This window comes from Gracilinanus agilis, chromosome 4, assembly GCF_016433145.1.
Source record: "Gracilinanus agilis isolate LMUSP501 chromosome 4, AgileGrace, whole genome shotgun sequence".
Classification (NCBI taxonomy): Eukaryota; Metazoa; Chordata; class Mammalia; order Didelphimorphia; family Didelphidae; genus Gracilinanus; species Gracilinanus agilis.
The window spans coordinates 379,864,942-379,882,251 of record NC_058133.1 but is presented as its reverse complement, the minus strand read 5'-3'; the positions used below and the strand labels follow the sequence as shown (position 1 = coordinate 379,882,251).

The 17,310-nt window shown below is 33.1% G+C and overlaps 1 protein-coding gene across 1 annotated transcript in view; it reads right to left on the bottom strand.

Annotated features, from left to right (window-relative positions):
- Positions 1 to 17,310, bottom strand: part of RNF217 (ring finger protein 217) — a 149,651-nt gene that overhangs the window by 36,863 nt on the left and 95,478 nt on the right. The window contains exon 3 of the mRNA XM_044676906.1: positions 8,411 to 8,575. Coding sequence (XP_044532841.1) covers positions 8,411 to 8,575 — 165 coding nt within the window. The remainder of the gene's footprint in view (positions 1 to 8,410; positions 8,576 to 17,310) is intronic.

The window sequence follows — 17,310 nt, the reverse complement described above, 5'->3', positions numbered from 1 at the left end:
CCTTCCTTCAGCCACAACACTTCAAAACCCATAGAAGACATAGGAAATGATGCAAAGTAAACAAGTAAATATATATGACTTTTGTTGTTGTTGAGTCATTCAGTTGTGTCTGACTCTGCATGACTCTTTAGACCACAGCATATCAATGCTGTCCATGGGCTTGTTTGTTGTTGTTGTTGTTTTTAAAGATATTTGGAGTGGTTTGCCATTTCCTTCCTCAGTGGATTAAGGCAAACGGAGGTTAGGTGACTTACACAGGGTCACACAGCCAGTTAAGTGTCGGAAGCAGGATTTGAATTCAAGTCTTCCTGACTTTAAGACCAGCACTCTATTTTCTGAGTCATTTAGTTACCTACAATATATATAACTCTAAAAGTATAAATGGGAACAATAACAGCAACAGTAAAAAAAGATAAACATTGAACTGTATGTAATTATAAAGGCCATTTTTGCCTCTGCAAAAGAGATTTGAGAATGCAAGTCCCCTCTCTTTTTTTGCAGATGTGGGAACTGTGGGTGTGCAGCACTATATATACTATAGAATTTGATTGATATGTTCATTAGTTTTGCAGAACTTTTTTGCATTTCTTATTTTTATTATCAATTGAAAGGGATGACTCTTTGGAAGTGGAAGGGAGGAGAGAGATATGTGAAATGAGGAGAAATTAAGTTAATACAAAATATGGAATATTAATACAAGTTAAAAAACTTTTGTACGTATAAATACTCATGCATTTTTTGTTTGTTTGTGGCACAGTGCAGCATCACCATTAATTGGAATACATTTTGCTGGTATAGCAAAATTCTATTATATTACACAAGAAAGAAAAATGAACCAACACAGAGAAGATTTAATGTGGTATAAGAGCAGTTACTTTTCCCATCTGCTAACCAAGTTCCAGCTGTGAGTTCTAATTATCCAATGGATAATTAGTTTGACTACTGCTAAGGGAACTCCTAGAACTCATCTTCAACAGTGACACTTTGATAACAGTGCCCATCCCCAAGAACACTCTTTTTAAAAGGGATATCCTCGAACCATAAATTTAGAATAAAATGTGTTTGTAGTTCAGTGTCTTCTCAAGTATGTTAATTTCGTTTTATGATGATAACCACACAATATTTGATAGTTTAGCACTTTGAAAAAAATCTGAGTACATATAAAACATCTCACCCAAATGCCTATGGCCATTTAATAGTACTGTTGCAGTTCCACTTGAAACACAGACAATCCACACCAGACCAAGTCCATCTAATCCCCTAGAACACGCAGAAGCTCACAAATGGCATCTGATGTGTTAAATCTAAAGTACAACTCACAGAGGGTATTATTTCTCCATAAATCTATGACAAAAAGATTATGTCTGAAGGTTTTTGTTTTATTTTTTTTTTTTGGTGATGGTGGTAGTGGAATTATTATAAATGGCTAAGTGTTGGTCTTGTTTTTACTATGAAGAGTTAAGTTACAAGACTAACTATTCACATCATCAACCTATTTGCAAACCTAGATATTTACTGAATAATTACTATTTCAGAGCAGGTTAAAGCTAGATGAAATTCTCTTCTGGAGTATTTTTGTGATGATGTTGTTTTCAGCCTGATGGATTAAGGTCCGGCATGATAAGTTAATTAAAAAAAAGGAATTTTTAAAGTCTTTGTATATAACTCTCCTCTGGACTACTTCTCAAGTAGTCACTCACATATTTAGGTCAGGTCCCAGACAAAGGCTGACTTCTACACTCTGAGTTTTGTAGGGGTAATCCTGAGGAGGAAGGTTTCTAATATTGTTGTTGATGTTATTTGGTAGATTCAAAAGTGTCCAACTTCATGACCTCATTTGGGGTACTCTTGGTGTGAGGAGCTGAGGCAAACAGGGGTTAGAGACTTATCTAGGGTCACACATTTAGTAAGTGTCTGAAGCCAGGTTTGCACTAAGGAAGAGAAGTCTTCTAAACTCCAGACCCAACACTCTCCACTTTGCCACCTCACTGCCCAAATACTGTTCTAATATTGTCTAATACCCTAGCTCACAATTCTATATGAATAGTGTCCTTATTATAAATTAATCAATTACACAATTAACTTTTACAAAGATATTTGCTAAAATGTTATAGAAAGAACTGTTGTTATAAACTTAATCCCACCAAAAGACTGGGGCACATATACCCTCCCATAAATATGAACAAGATCCATGAGGTGAGTGAGCATAAATCAAACAAAATATAAAAGTATTGAGGGACACATGTTGGGAACACCTCTGGCAAAGGGGGTAGCTAACTCACATCTGGTTAACAACATCCTTAATTCTTTAGCTGACTGAATTATTTTCTTGCAAGGGGTCATATTCCTGGAAACTACATCATCCTTTAGGTGGCTATTTTCCTGTATCTCTGCATTTGAATTTGACCTGGGCAAGTCCTCCAGACACATTATTTGTTACTTGTCCTAGTTTCTCTGATAATAGAGCTAATGGCTGATTCCTTCTCAGGGGCCAAACTGAAATCCTCAACCCTGGACTGAACAACTTCTGAAAACTGCCCTGCTTTTTGAAACCTGTTGCTATTATCTTGGTGATTTTTGGGGAAGGTGGTATTAATAAGGTTTAACTAATGGATATTTCAGTGCTTTGTTACAAAAAATCCTGTTGTAAATATTTTGGTATATATGGAGCCTTTCTTTACATTAATGACTTCCCTGAAGTATAAGTTTATAAGTGGAACTTTGAAATAAAAATATATGGACATTGTCATTTATTTGCATAATATCAAATTGTTTTCCAGAATGATTGTAGTACTTCACAGTTACAACAATAATACACTAGTGTGCCTTTTCTTCTATAACTCCGTAGACACTGACCTTTCCCATTTTTTCTCATCTTTGACAATTTGATTTGAGTGTAGTTAAACATTAAAGTTATTTGGATTTACATTTTTCTAATTATTGGTGATGTGGAACATTCTCTCATAAGATTAAAGTTTTAATTTTATTTTTTAAAGAAATGTTCATATCCTTTAACCATTTATCTATTGGGAATGTCTTTTGGTTTTATGTTTCTGTTAATTGTCTATATGTCACATTTATACATATTGATATTTATCCCCAATAAATTTAATTAAAAAAAATCTCCCAGTGAATTTCTTTCCTTCTTATCCTACTTGCATTAATTTTTAAAGGAGTTTCAATTTCATGAAATCAAAATTATTCATTTTGTTTTTTATAATTGTTTCTATCTTTTGTTAAAGAATCTATTTATCTTTAACTGTGAAAAGTATATATAATCTGAATATCTCCCATCTTTTTAAACTAATATCAAAAGGTTTTTGATAATTATTGTTTTATAATATAGTTTGAAATCTGGAAGTAAAGTATTCCCTTTTAATTCATACTTTTTTCATTATTTCCCCAGATGTTGAAGATTTTTTTTGTTTAACCAAATGAATTTTATTATTTTATGTAAATCCATAAAATACTGATTGGTAGCTTCATTAGTATAGTATTAAAACTATAAATTGGCATTTGTACTATTGTTATTTGTATCATATTTATATAGTCCAAACACAAGCCTGAATATATCTCAAGATATTTAAGTTCCTTTTTCCTCTAATGAACCTTTGTAATCAAGCCTTCCCTTTGTGCCTCAAACATTCCCCTCTCCCTATTTATGCATCCTCCCATTCTACACATTTATAACATATTAAAATGATTCACTTGTAGGAGGTTTTCAAGATTTCTCTTACTTTCAACATTTAACTTTTGTCTTTATTTGCTTGTGAAAACTGTTAATAGTCTCTCTAGTTCCCCCCCTTCCCAACCCAATGGGTGTGGTTCTCTTTCTGTGTTTCTTTTCTTTTTATCTGAAGCAATGGGTGATGTTTTATTACTCATTTTTAATTTGAGAGTTGTATTCATTTATCATATGTATATGTATATATCTCTATATATGTTTTTTGAGGTGTTTCTAAGTCAAACAATCTGTTTAATCTGTTTCTCTCACATCTTTCTAATGCTTCAAATGGCTCTTTTATCTAATGTCTATCTAAAATTGAGGATCATATTTTCAGAGTTTATAATTTTCAGTTGCATTTTGAGCTCTTCTGTGTTTTGAAATATATTTTCCCACTTCCTTAAAAGTAAGTTCGATTAATCTTGTGTTAGTTGATTTTTCTTTCCTTTATATTTGAAGTTCTTCCCCTGTTTCATCACAGAATTTTTTATTTCATTTTGGGAACTATTACATTTAGCAATTATGTGGCTTGAAGCATAGGTCTCTCCTCATATTCCCCCGGAAGTAATTTGTGGATTGTTTTAAAATTGTGCTTTGTTTTCTACACTTAGTTCTAAGCAATTTCCTTTTATTATTTCCAGCATTATCATAACTAGCTTTTATAATTTGTCATATTCTTTGGGGAAATCAATGATTTGGGGGGGACATGGTTTATCTGTGAGATCAGTGGCTTTTTCTTGCTTAGAAATTGTGTTCTTTTAATTTAATTGTCCTTTGCTTCTCTTCTTTCAGATTGTCCTTCATTTCTCAACTAAATTCAAATATTTATCTCCAATATGTATTGTTTTCTCACTTATTAGGAGAGACTTGTCACTGAAGAATTAATTCTTTTTTTTTTTTTAAACCCTTGTACTCCGGTGTATTGTCTCATAGGTGGAAGATTGGTAAGGGTGGGCAATGGGGGTCAAGTGACTTGCCCAGGGTCACACAGCTGGGAAGTGGCTGAGGCCAGGTTTGAACCTAGGACCTCCTGTCTCTAGGCCTGACTCTCACTCCACTGAGCTACCCAGCTGCCCCCTAATATTCTTTTTTTCTACTAATTTTTCTGAAATAAATTCCATTCTACCAATTATCTCTGTGATAGACTACATAAATTCTGCAGTGTCCCCTTCTAAGTTTTTTCTTAAGATTTTCATTTCTCTTTGGAACCACTTTGGAACTTCTTGTGGTTCAATGCTGTCTTGGGAAGCTATAGAGTTCTATATTTGTTTAGGCGTTAGTTAAATTTCCTTTGTCTAGAAATACTGATTTGGAGAAATTTTTAAACTTTGGAATGCTTCAAAATTCATCATCCCATCTAATTTTAGTATTCTCACTTTTTAAATTTATCTTCTTGTGCGTTATGACTTAATTTTCTGTAACAATTCTACCCTCTGCTCCAATATAAACCTTTTTCGTTTTCTAATTCCATTTTAATCTATCTTTCTCCTTTTTTTCTGTTTTTCCTTTCAACTATCAAAAATAAGTGCAAAGAAGCAGGTTGCTACTTTGGGGCATGAACAAGACAGGCTCAGGCAATAATATTTCATTCCAGGCACTATTTCAGGCTGGTACAAAAGGCTGTACAAGTTGAGCAGGACATGAATCACAGCAGAGTCCTCACATAGGATGTAGTTAAGATTAGGTATGATGCAGAGCAAAGAAGATGAACAAAATTCTTAAAAAACGGAAATCATGAGGACTAAGTTCAAAGCAGGCAGAAGCAATACATTGAACATTAAGACAGAGATCTCAAGTCTACTGGGCAAAAGAAGCCTTCGGACAAATCTAGTTTGTCAGACAACCCTGTGAGCAAAAAGTTGCCTTAATAAAGACTGAGTTGTGATTAATATTTCTAGCCTCAGAGCCCCAGCTCTACTTAGTTTATTATTTCTCTTTAAAGGGAATCTACATATTTCCTATTTCCTTACTCACAAACCATAATATAAAAAAAAAAACCTTACCTTCCTTCTTATAATCAATTCTGGATATTGGTTCCAAGGTGTAAGGGCTAGGCAATGGAAGTTAAGTGACTTGCCCAGAGTTCCATATCTAAGAAGTGTCTGAAGTCAGATTTGAATAAATTCTAATTAAAAAAAAAGTTTGTCTGATTTTTTTATTTGTTTATCAGAGGCCTTTGACAGAAAAAAATTGTCCCATTCTTCCTTTGTACTATCTAGTCTTGCCTGAGGGTTAGTAAAAAATTCATTAAGAGCTGACTAACTTTGAATTTTTGATCAACAATTATTGTAATTAATGTATAGTTAGGCAAGGCTGGTCATAAGTGACTAGAGGCACATGATAAAGACGACCACTTTACCCTATATTTGGACACCTATACACATTAAATTATTCATAAAAATATTTGTTAAATCTTAAGCAAATGGTACCTCAAATAACCAATCTTAAAACTTTAATAATCATATATTTGAGTAATTATATTCTGTCTTCTGAATGAGCTTTGTGGAATTAATAGGATAGACCAACAGCTATTGGATTCCATCTTCCAAAATGCTGCACTGCAACCACGAAGCAATTCTTTATATATATATATATATATATATATATATAGCAGAATATGTGGTAAAACATGATTTAATTAAAGTTTTTATTACTATTTAGATTACACAGAGTTCTAAATAAGAATTCAATGGAATTCCAATAAGATGGTTTCAAGGAATGTTCTTGGAATGCATCATACCAGGATGCATATTGCAAAATAATGCTTATAAATTGTATGACTTCATTTTTGATAGTTAATTTGCTTTATTAGTCAAATAACCAATATGAAATATTAACTACAGAATTCAAGCCACTTATAACACCTCTAATTAAACATTAAAATTCATTTAAATGTTTCCTAGTTTGTAATACATTACTAAAATGGTATCAGATACAAGGTAGTAGTGTTATAGTAACTAAAACTCAGTGTATTTCAGTCTGAAAATGTTAGTGCTATAGAAAATTATGTGCTTTTTAAAAGAAACATCTATTCCTTATAAAGGCATTATTCTTACTATTGAGCAACAGAGTAATCTGAGCCCATGGATTTCCAACAATGATCAGAAATACTGCTCCTTATATCTTAGCTAACATCAATTTACAATCTATTGCCACAACTATGGTAACAAGTCCTATGACTGTAACTTACTGCTTCTATTCATAAAAGTGGACTTCATCAAGAAATAGCTATCAAAAATTTATACAAGTACTCACTAACTAGATAGCCAATGTTTGAATAATTGAGAATTAAGTGTACAAATATACATTTTATAGATTAAGAATCATTAATTTCATCATTCTTCTTGTATATTCAAGGTGGTAAAAAACAATTGGAAGCTAGTTTGGCAAAAATTAGGTATAGACTAACACCATTCGCTAAGATAAGATCAAAATGGATACATGACCTAGACATGAAAAGTGATCTCATAAGTGTGTCAGAAGAACAAGGAACATATTACCTATCAGATTAATTGATAGGAGAGATATTTATGAATCAACAAGAGATGAAGAATATTATGAAATGTAAATAGAAAATTTTGAGTATATTAAATTGAAAAGATTTTGTAGAAACAAAACAAATGTAGCCAAGATTAGAAGGAAAATAGAAAATTAAGAAAAAATTTTATAGACAGCTTCTGAGATAGAGATCTCATATCTAAAATAAAAAGAAAACTTTTTTAAATTTATAAGAATAAAAGCCATCACCCAATTGATTAAATAAGCAAAAGATATACAGACAATTTTTGGATGAAGAAATCAAAGCCATATGTAGTCAAATTTAAAAAAACACTCTAAATATAACTACTGATTAGAGAAATGTAAATCAAATCAATTCTGACTTATTTCATACCCATTAGCTTAACTAAAATGACAAAAGGACAAAATGACAAATATTGGAGGGGATACAGAAAAATGGGCACACTATAAGTAGGGCTGTGAACTGGCCCAACCATTTTGGAAAGAAATTTGGAATTATACCCAGAGAGTTATAAAACTATGTATACTCTAATCCCCAGCAATAGTTTTTCTCAGGGGAAAAAGGAAAAGAATCAGATACTCCAACTTTTTTATAGCAACTATCTTTGTATTTACCAGTTGGAAAATGTCCAAACAAATTTTGGTGTATGATATGATGGAATACTACTGCACCAAAAGAAATGATGAGCAGGCTAACAAAACAAACAAACAAAAACAAAAACAAAAATTTTGGAGAGATCTACATGGGATAATGAACAAAGAAACAAGTAGAAGCAAGAGAACATTATACACAGCTACAGAATTAATAATGGAGGAATAAGTTTTGAATGTTACCCCTAGAAAATGAACAGAAAGGTGAAAAACACAAGACTTAATTTGTATGAACATTTGGATCTTTCATTTTTAACAGTCTTTTTTTTTGTAAGAGTTGGAATTTAAGTTTACAGCAAAAAAAAAAAAAAAACAAGAAAGAAAAGAAGTACTCAATTTATTACAACCTCTTTCTGAACTAGTATTTTTATCAATTTAATTCAATAAATATTTGTTAAGTGCCTACCATATGCCAGGTACTATGCTAAGTGCAAATGAACTTTTCTACAGCTATGAAAATAATGTTATTTATATATTCTTTGCATTTCATCTCTCTCCTACTAGAGGTTAACTTACCTTGCACTTTGGACACTTCTGGGCATTCCTCTGACCATGCTCAATCTCACTGGCCCAGTGACGCAATAACTTGTCTCCCTTTTTGTATTCCTTGCAGTTAACACCTTCATGCCAGGGTGAGTGGCACTTAAAACACCAGACAAATTGGCAAATAGGGCACTGGATCTGTGTAAACAAGAAGAAAAAGGGGAATGGTTGATAAATACCTTAGTAGTCACACAGAATATTCCTAAAAATTTTTTTAATTATGTGAGGGAGCCAACAAAATGAACCCAAATTTAAATTAGAGAAAGAAGAAAATAACTTTAGTTCAAACAAAAACAAACCTAACAACTCCATAAAATGGAATTAATATTCTCTGGTTCAAAATGGAAAGGAACACTTTGATCTGTTGGGGAAAAGTGAAGCTACTTCTAATGTATGTGTTAGACTCCACACACTTCTTTCCCATCATTTCCAATTTTAGATCAGCCCTGGAATAGACACTTTGACAGACCTTGAACCTCCCTAGTGCCTCATAATTTATTTTGACTGAAAAATCATCTAGAAGGGGAGTATTTCATACCTATGAGACAAACCAAATCCTAGAGTAGATTCTACGTGTGTTAAATCATAGTACCCTATCCTTTCAACATCACAATTATATTTCTTAAAGTGTGGTATGATTCATGAGGACTAAACCAATGTCTCTCATACATTTGCCTCTTTAAATATAATAAAATGAAATAAATATAAATAATTATGATTAATGAAAACATATGAGCACCATTAAAAAAACTGTTTTAGACTTGTGGTTTTACAGGTATTATAAGAGACCTTCTGGGTTAGGAAATTCCCTCTATCAGTGAAAATCAGCATCTGTTCTTATATTAAAGAGCTGGCTAAGGAACCTGAGGAGTTAAGCCACTTGTCTTAGTCATACCACCATCAGGTACAAGTGTAATCAGAAGCAATACTTGAACATGATTCTTGTTAATTCTGATCTGACTCTCTACCTGCTATCCTACACTGCATTACAGTGGTCAGTTTACAACACTATTTGCTCCAGAGGAGAATTCAGTAAATTAATTCCATTTTTGGCATGTACTCAGTAGTATATACATCAAATTAGAAAATAATCATGTGAGTAGATATTGCATTTAAAACATAAATTTAAAGGATTCATTTCTAGAGGAGCTAGAGTGTTATATGGAAGTGGTTTTTTTAATGTTGTTCAAGTTAGCTCCAGTGAAAGTTGTCCATAACATTGTAATATAGCAATTTATTGGACTGCATGGGACAATGAAATGATCTTATTCTTAAAGGATGCTAATGTAGGAATTTATTTTGTGTTGTTCAGTCATTTTTCAGTCATGTCTAATTCTTCATGACCCTATTTGGATTATTCTTGGAAAAGATAATGGAATGTTTGCCATATTCTTTGCTAGTTAATTTAAAGATGAGGAATTGAGGCAAATAGGGTTGAGCGACTTGCCCGAGATCACACAGCTAGTAAGTGTCCAAGGTCACATCTGAACTCAAGTCCTCAGGACCAGCAATCTATCCACTGCACCATGTAGCTGCCCCTTGTTTTGTTTCACTATGCCTATGACTTTCTTTTTCTTTTGTTGGTAAATTGGGAAGAGGAAGCAGGAAAGAGGAAAATACTGGTTAATTAGAAGCAAATAAAATTTTTTTAATGAAATAAAAACATAAAAAAGAAATGAAGTTATAAGGCCATGGTTTCAATGTTTTCTAACTCTTATGAATAAAGTACTTATGATGTAGAGATGTAATGCTTCTGAGTAGTTTGTTTTTGCCTTTCTTTATTCTAAATCACAAACTACATTTTCCAAATCTGGCACCCATTGTGCTCACTTTTTCAATAAATTCAAAATATATGTTGACTCAGGTTAGTGGATCCTGCCAAATTTTCCATAGAATTTACTTATGTAATTGATGCTGGTGCATGTTTCAATCATTTTCAAGGAAGCATTATTATTTATGCATATTCTAAAAACTGCATTGTTACTTATATGCCATGAAATGTATATTAACTCTTTATCATCTTTCTGAAGACTTTTTTCCCTCTAAACTGCATCTTCCTAGTTTATGTTTTCATTAAAAATGAAAAATAATTTTCGGATATTCCATTGGTAAGGTGAACTTCCCTCTCTCTTCCCAAGAGTTTTAGAGAGTTTCTAGGAGAGTACTGAAAAAAAGCTAGGTATAAAGTCAGTTACCATAGAAATTTCTCTATTATTATTTATAATAATAATGTCAATACACAATTGGTTCCATTCTTTCAGTAAGCTACTTTTGAGTTATTAGAAAAATATTATATTGATGGTTATATTTATGCTATACCGTAACTTATAGCACACTTGATTCTCATTTCTGCTTTCATCTTTTTTGACACTAAAACTGGAAACAGAAAATATCCTCACTGAACTGAAGGCCACTTTGTATTTTTGTCTATTTCACTGCTTGATATAGCTAAAAAACATCACTCAATATTAAATCTTTAAATAATGAGCATTTTTGAATTTAAGGTTGCTGATTTTTTGGACAGAAGATAGTTATCTCTCCGTGGGCTCATATATGAAGCTTTAAAAACTTAGTAGAACTGGTGAGGGCTTCCACTCACTAGCTGCATTTTGATACCCCAAATGTACTTCCATATCAAGACAATGTAACAGAATCTGTATGAAAAAAATTTTGGACTTTTTTCATAGAAAAGAAATTCTCAGAGATCTTGTTTTAATAACAGTTTAAGAATATAATAGTATGAAAGATAACATTTCTACTTTTCCCATATAACTAGCTTTTTTAAAAATTTGAAACAAAAAAAGAACACTGAAAAACTTTTGGGCATTTAAAATAGAAGGAAATTTTAATAGCCTGTTCCCCAGTCTTTTAATTCTATTCCTCTGCTACTCTATTTTTCTGTTCCTATGAAATTTTCAGGAAAAAGACCTCCTCCCATCACCTGTTTTCCAAGAAATATGGCTGCCAGAGAACAGTGTTAAGCAGACTTGGACTAATCTAATAATACTTGTGTCTGCAAACAAAATACAAGAAGGTCTTAAAATTAAATACTGAGATAGCATCCATCATCAGACATTACAAAGTAACAAGAGTTAAATGTGAGGGCTACAAAATGATACTGTAGTAAAAAATGTAAGATATTAACTCAGATCGTAAATCTAGTAGGGCAGAATTGCCAATTGACTTCTTTATGGGGTATAAGAAGCACTATTATAGGGGAAAAACCAAACCACTGGATTTTATATGACTGCCTTCTACTAAGGTTTTTTTAGAAACCTAACCAAGATAAATGTACCTTTATAAAATCCAGTACCCTTAATAAATTATATTGTAGTTTCTATAAGAAGCTATTATATTAATTTAGCTAGGGAAATTATGCAAAAGACTGTGAAACCAGAAAAATTCTTTTTGAAAAGCAGGAGACAGGATAAGGAATAATGGACAAAAGTTCAGAGAGGCAGATATTGCGTGAAAGTAAGGGAAAACGTGCAGTCAGCTTGAGATAACACAAAAAAGTGGCTACCTCAGAAGGTAGTGAATTTCCTCTTTACAAAAGGTATTCAAATGAAAACTGAATGACTACTTGTCAGAGGTGGTATAGAGAGAATTTAAATGTAGTTACAAGTTGAAATAGTGACCCACTGAAGTCCCTTCCAACCATGTTATTCTGTTAAAAACACCTAAGGGAAAGTTTTGTTTCTAAATACCCTATTGCATATGGAATGGGGCAGGAGGAGTAAGGAGAAGGAGATTCATCATCATACTTAAGAAGATGAATTGACTTTTGAGTACAAAAACTAATTTTCTTTTAAAATGTAGCATGTATTTATTGACTATACACTATTAGAGTCTGATGATTATGATGATAATGATGACATGAATCAGTGTTCAAATCTAAAAATCAATGACATTTCTAAAACAGATTCATTTTTTATAAAACCTTTACTAATAATCCTGTTTCTCAGAATGAGCTCAAATAACATTCTATAAAAATGAATATTTTATCAAATATATTATCTAAACAATCTACTGAAATATACACTAACTCAAAAGTTTCTCCACTAAAGACCTCCTGCCTCATCATATCACTTAGGTGATCCCAGGTTTTCAAAGGCTTCTAAAGCAAAGCAAAAGTTCTGCTACATTTTTCTAAGCTAGAAAAAACTGAATATGAGCCCTGGAATTCAATGAATATCAGCTGTATGAACATCAGATAAGTTGAGAGGCACACTTTACCAAGTTGGCCACAGAGTGATGATGAAATTTTTTTAGTGGGGGGGGGGGGAACTACTAAATTGAAGAGGGGTTACTTAGTGAAAGGAATAGTGACAAAATCACAGGTCCTTGAAGAAAGTAAAATAAAGCTAACATTATCTGACATTCAAATGAGATTTGTTGAAATTTCAAGTCCACAGGGATAATCAATATATGCAAAAAACTAATGGATAAGGAGCTGGACTTCAAATCAGAATCAAACTCTGTCTCAAACATTTACTAGTTATATGATTATAGGTAGATCTGACCATGTTACTCCTCCTATTTAATAAACTCCAGAGGCTTGCTCCCTCCTTATTATTTCTCCAGGAACAAATAAAAGATATTGTGTAATTTTTAAAGCCCTTCATAATTTGGTCTCTTTTTACCTTTCTATTCTTCTTACACCTTACTTTCCTCATTAGACATTTTGATACAGCACCATGGGTCTCTTTGCTATTCCTTGCTCAACATTCTGACTTCAGATGTTTCAGTGCTGATTATCTCTCATGCTTTGAATACTCAACCTCCCTCCTCATCTCTAACTTCTAGCTTCCTTGGTTGTCTTTGAATCTTAACTTAAGTTCCATTCCATGTTCTGCTAAAAATCTTTCATAGTCTTCCTTAATCTTAGTACCTTCCTAGAGTACCCCAAATTCATTGGGTATTTGTCTTATTTTTATGTGGTAGTTATTTATATGTTGTCTCCCTTATTAGACTGGAGATTCCTTGAGAATACTGTTTTTTTATCTTTATACCCCCCAGTGCTAAGTAAAATGCCTGGCACATAGTAGAAGTTTAACAAACATCTTCCTGAGTCTCAGCTTTTACATCTATAAAAATGAAGGGGCTGAATGAGATGTCCTTTGAGGTCCCATCAACTCTGCATCTATAACTTCACTGTTTAGAACACATTTGAATATATATTGTGGTCAAGAAAAATTCTTATACAAAGCAAGTCATTCTGTAAGAGTACTGAGATTTGCTATTTAAGATGACTATTTCTCTGAATATCAGAAAGCTCTATCCTTTTCTTTCTAAAACCTCCAGGCAATCAAAGCTGTTTACAAAATAATCCACAGTAATGGGATGGGGTTGAGAAGGCTTGTGATGGAACAGCAGTGTGATAAGATCCAGAACAGAAGTTTGGTCCAAGAACCTCTTTGAGATTAGCTAAAGCCTCTCCCTTAAGAGCAATGCTTGATAAGTGAGATGTCTTTAGGAGACCAAGGAATAAAACTACTGGGTTCATAGCAATGACAAATGGCCTATTGCATTACCAGCACATTTTTAAGCAAAGAGCCTCTTTAGTAGCACTTTGAATGCCCATGGGCACTCATCTTATAGCTGTTTCCTTTCTGTTGGGTTTTCCTGACATCCTAACTCTTAAGAGCTCTGTATTAATCAGCAGAAGGAATGGGGTCACATCTTATAAAAATCAGAGGAAGAATGGCATAGGACCCTAAATTTGGAAATCAGAAAGAAATGGTTTCAAATCCTGGCTCAACCTAGCTGTGCGATTTTGGCCAACTATTACTACTCTATGCCTTGATTCTTCTATAAAGTAAAACAATGTCTTTTCCAGATTGAAATCTGATCCTATGACAGCAGAAAATGGGCATGCCATGACGGTTATGTTTCTCCATTTATGTCTACAGACATGTTCTGGTACCTTTCTATTATAGATGTTTCATACTAAGGTCAGTTAAAAATATACATTTGCCAGCTGAAACCTGATGACTATGAGTTTAGTATCTTTAAAAAAAAACTAGGGGGGCAGCTGGGTAGCTCAGTGGAGTGAGAGTCAGGCCTAGAGACAGGAGGTCCTAGGTTCAAACCCGGCCTCAGCCACTTCCCAGCTGTGTGACCCTGGGCAAGTCACTTGACCCCCATTGCCCACCCTTACCAATCTTCCACCTATGAGACAATACACCGAAGTACAAGGGTTAAAATAAAAAAAAATTTAAAAAAAAACTAAAATTATTATTTTAAGGTCAGACCAAGTGCCAAAATTTGAAAAGAATTTTAATATCTGGCTGTTTGCTTCATCTCTAATTGGAACACTTTTAGTAGACAAAACACAAGTAACAAAACACCCCCCAAATCCTTGTAGCTAAGAAAAGCAGAAGGCAAGCTAAGAATGATATTAGTAAAACAAGTCATTAGTGAATGCAGACATAAGTGTATCCCTAACGAGATTTAATATGCCAACATCATAGCACAGATTGTGAAACATAAAGCCTAACAGACATAACAGTGTTTATTTCAACTGACTTCTCTAAAAGGGGATAAGTGATTTCATCTTTATCTCTTTATAAATCTGTGTCAACAACAATCATTTAAAAATCTACACTTGTTTTCTGTCAGCTTCCCAACACTGGTGATGCATTAAGCCCAGGAAGATTCAGTGTGTTTCAAAAACCTTGGAGTGTTGATGCATATACTGATTTCTGATTTGTAAACACAACTTAAAGTGATATGTTAGAGGAAAAGTTCCAGAGTAAAAAGGCATAAAGTAACTAATCATATGGAAAATTATATGTATATAGATATTATGTATATCTTTCTTTTTTTTAAATCAGATCTGAAGGGGCAGCTGGGTAGCTCAGTGGATTGAGAGGCAGGCCTAGAGACGGGAGGTCCCAGGTTCAAAATCAGCCTTAGACACTTCTCAGCTGTGTGACCCTGGGCAAGTCACTTGACCCCATTGCCCACCCTTGCCACTCTTCCACCTATGAGCCAATACACAGAAGTTAAGGGTTTAAAAAAAATAAAAAAATAAAATCAGATCTGAGATTTCTTTGGTGTAGGGAGCTCCTAGAAAGGAAATTTCATATTACTAATGTAGATCAGCACAATTTATAATTTTTGAAAGTAATAGGGCAATGAGAAGGTGACTTGCTCAGAGTTTCAAAGTCTTTATGGGTCAGAGATGAGACCTGAATTTTGATCTTACTTACTTTAAAATTCAACTCTACATCATTCAGTCTCCCACATCAATATCAATAGCTAGTATATATTTATCAAACCCTCTGATAAAACCCAGAAGGAAACCAAAGCACATTTTTAAAAATGTACTAATTAGAAGCAGCTAATCCACTGACTTGGGATTTGAAAACCTGTAGATAATTTTCAAGCAATTTACTTGCTGTTCCTTTTACATTCCATCTCTGGTCTTTGTCCCTCAAACCAGACTATTAATCGTTACTTGGAATATTGTTCTACCTCACTCCTACCTCAGAACACCCAGCTCCCTTCAAAGCCCAGCTCCAGTGCCACCTTTTTCTTTCCTGTTTTTGTCCAGTCCTTAATGCCCCTCCCATATATATTTGTTTTTATGTATCCTATATTTATCTGTAAACATGTTCTATCTCTATCGTATTAGGGTTCTTGACTTTTAAAATATTCTGACAACTATTTCCTTGTAATTGATTTCATTTGTAATCTTATGTATTCTATTTTATGCATTTAAAAACATTATCCTGAGAAGCTCATAAGCTATATCAGTTTGGCAAATGAGTTTATGATATACAAAGAAAGGGTTAAGAATCTCTGCTCTAGTATCATGCAATAAGGTTTGTTTCATTTTTGTTTTTATATTCCTAGAGCTCAGCACAGTGCTTGGCCCATCATTGGAGCATATTATATATGTTTTGACTGAATATATGCTGAAGCAGAGAATATACTTAATGTTATTTTGTGAAATACAATTCTTTCTTAGAAGGTTTAAGTTTTGGGGTTTTTTTTTAGAGAAAAGCATATAATTGCATCCTAGGGGAAAAAACCACATTTATTGATGATAGAACATTGACATTTCATCTTTCAATCTGAGATGGGACAAAGGACAATTTGAGTCCTCTCTTAGGCTTTATTTTATGATATTTGTAGGATGAGAACTTGAGGATGAATTTATAAAACTGAATTATTTTAAAAATTGATTATAATTACACATAAACCACAGAAAGGCCCAAATGAAATTTATTTTGAACCGGTTAAAACTATCTAATTATTAAATACTCCAAGTCCCAATCAATTACAAGAGAAGGGATTTTCTTTTGGTTCCCAACTGTACTGAATAGAAGGTATAAAACTATATGCCTGATAGTTAATGGAAATGTACTTCATTCTTTTTATAGTAGTCTCTTCTCTGCTTCCTTCCCCTTTCAAGGGAGAGTGATTAGTGGTAAGTGAGCTGAGAAAGTTTTATTAATTTTATAAGAGGAAAAAGTAGTAGACTGCAATTATGATATTTCTTAGAAAGGCAAAAATTTTTGGAAGCAGATGCAGCATAGTTGGAATCACAGGGAAATAAATAATAATCCATCTGAGATCATGAGCCTGGGTTTGGCCAAAGGCAAGCCTCCCTCAGGAAAAATCTCCTTGGTTTGGAATTTCCTTGCTCTGAGACAACATGGATTAATGACTTTCAGAGCATAATAAAACAGAGAAACATCTATTTATTCAAACTTGCTTGTAGGATTTTCTTATTGATAGCCTAAAAGAATAAAGCCTATATATGTAAGAGTCCTTATTATTGCTAGTTGTTACAATATAATTCTGTTTACTCTTTTTATTCTGACTTTTGGAGATTTCTTGTTTTACATTTATAAACATATAAA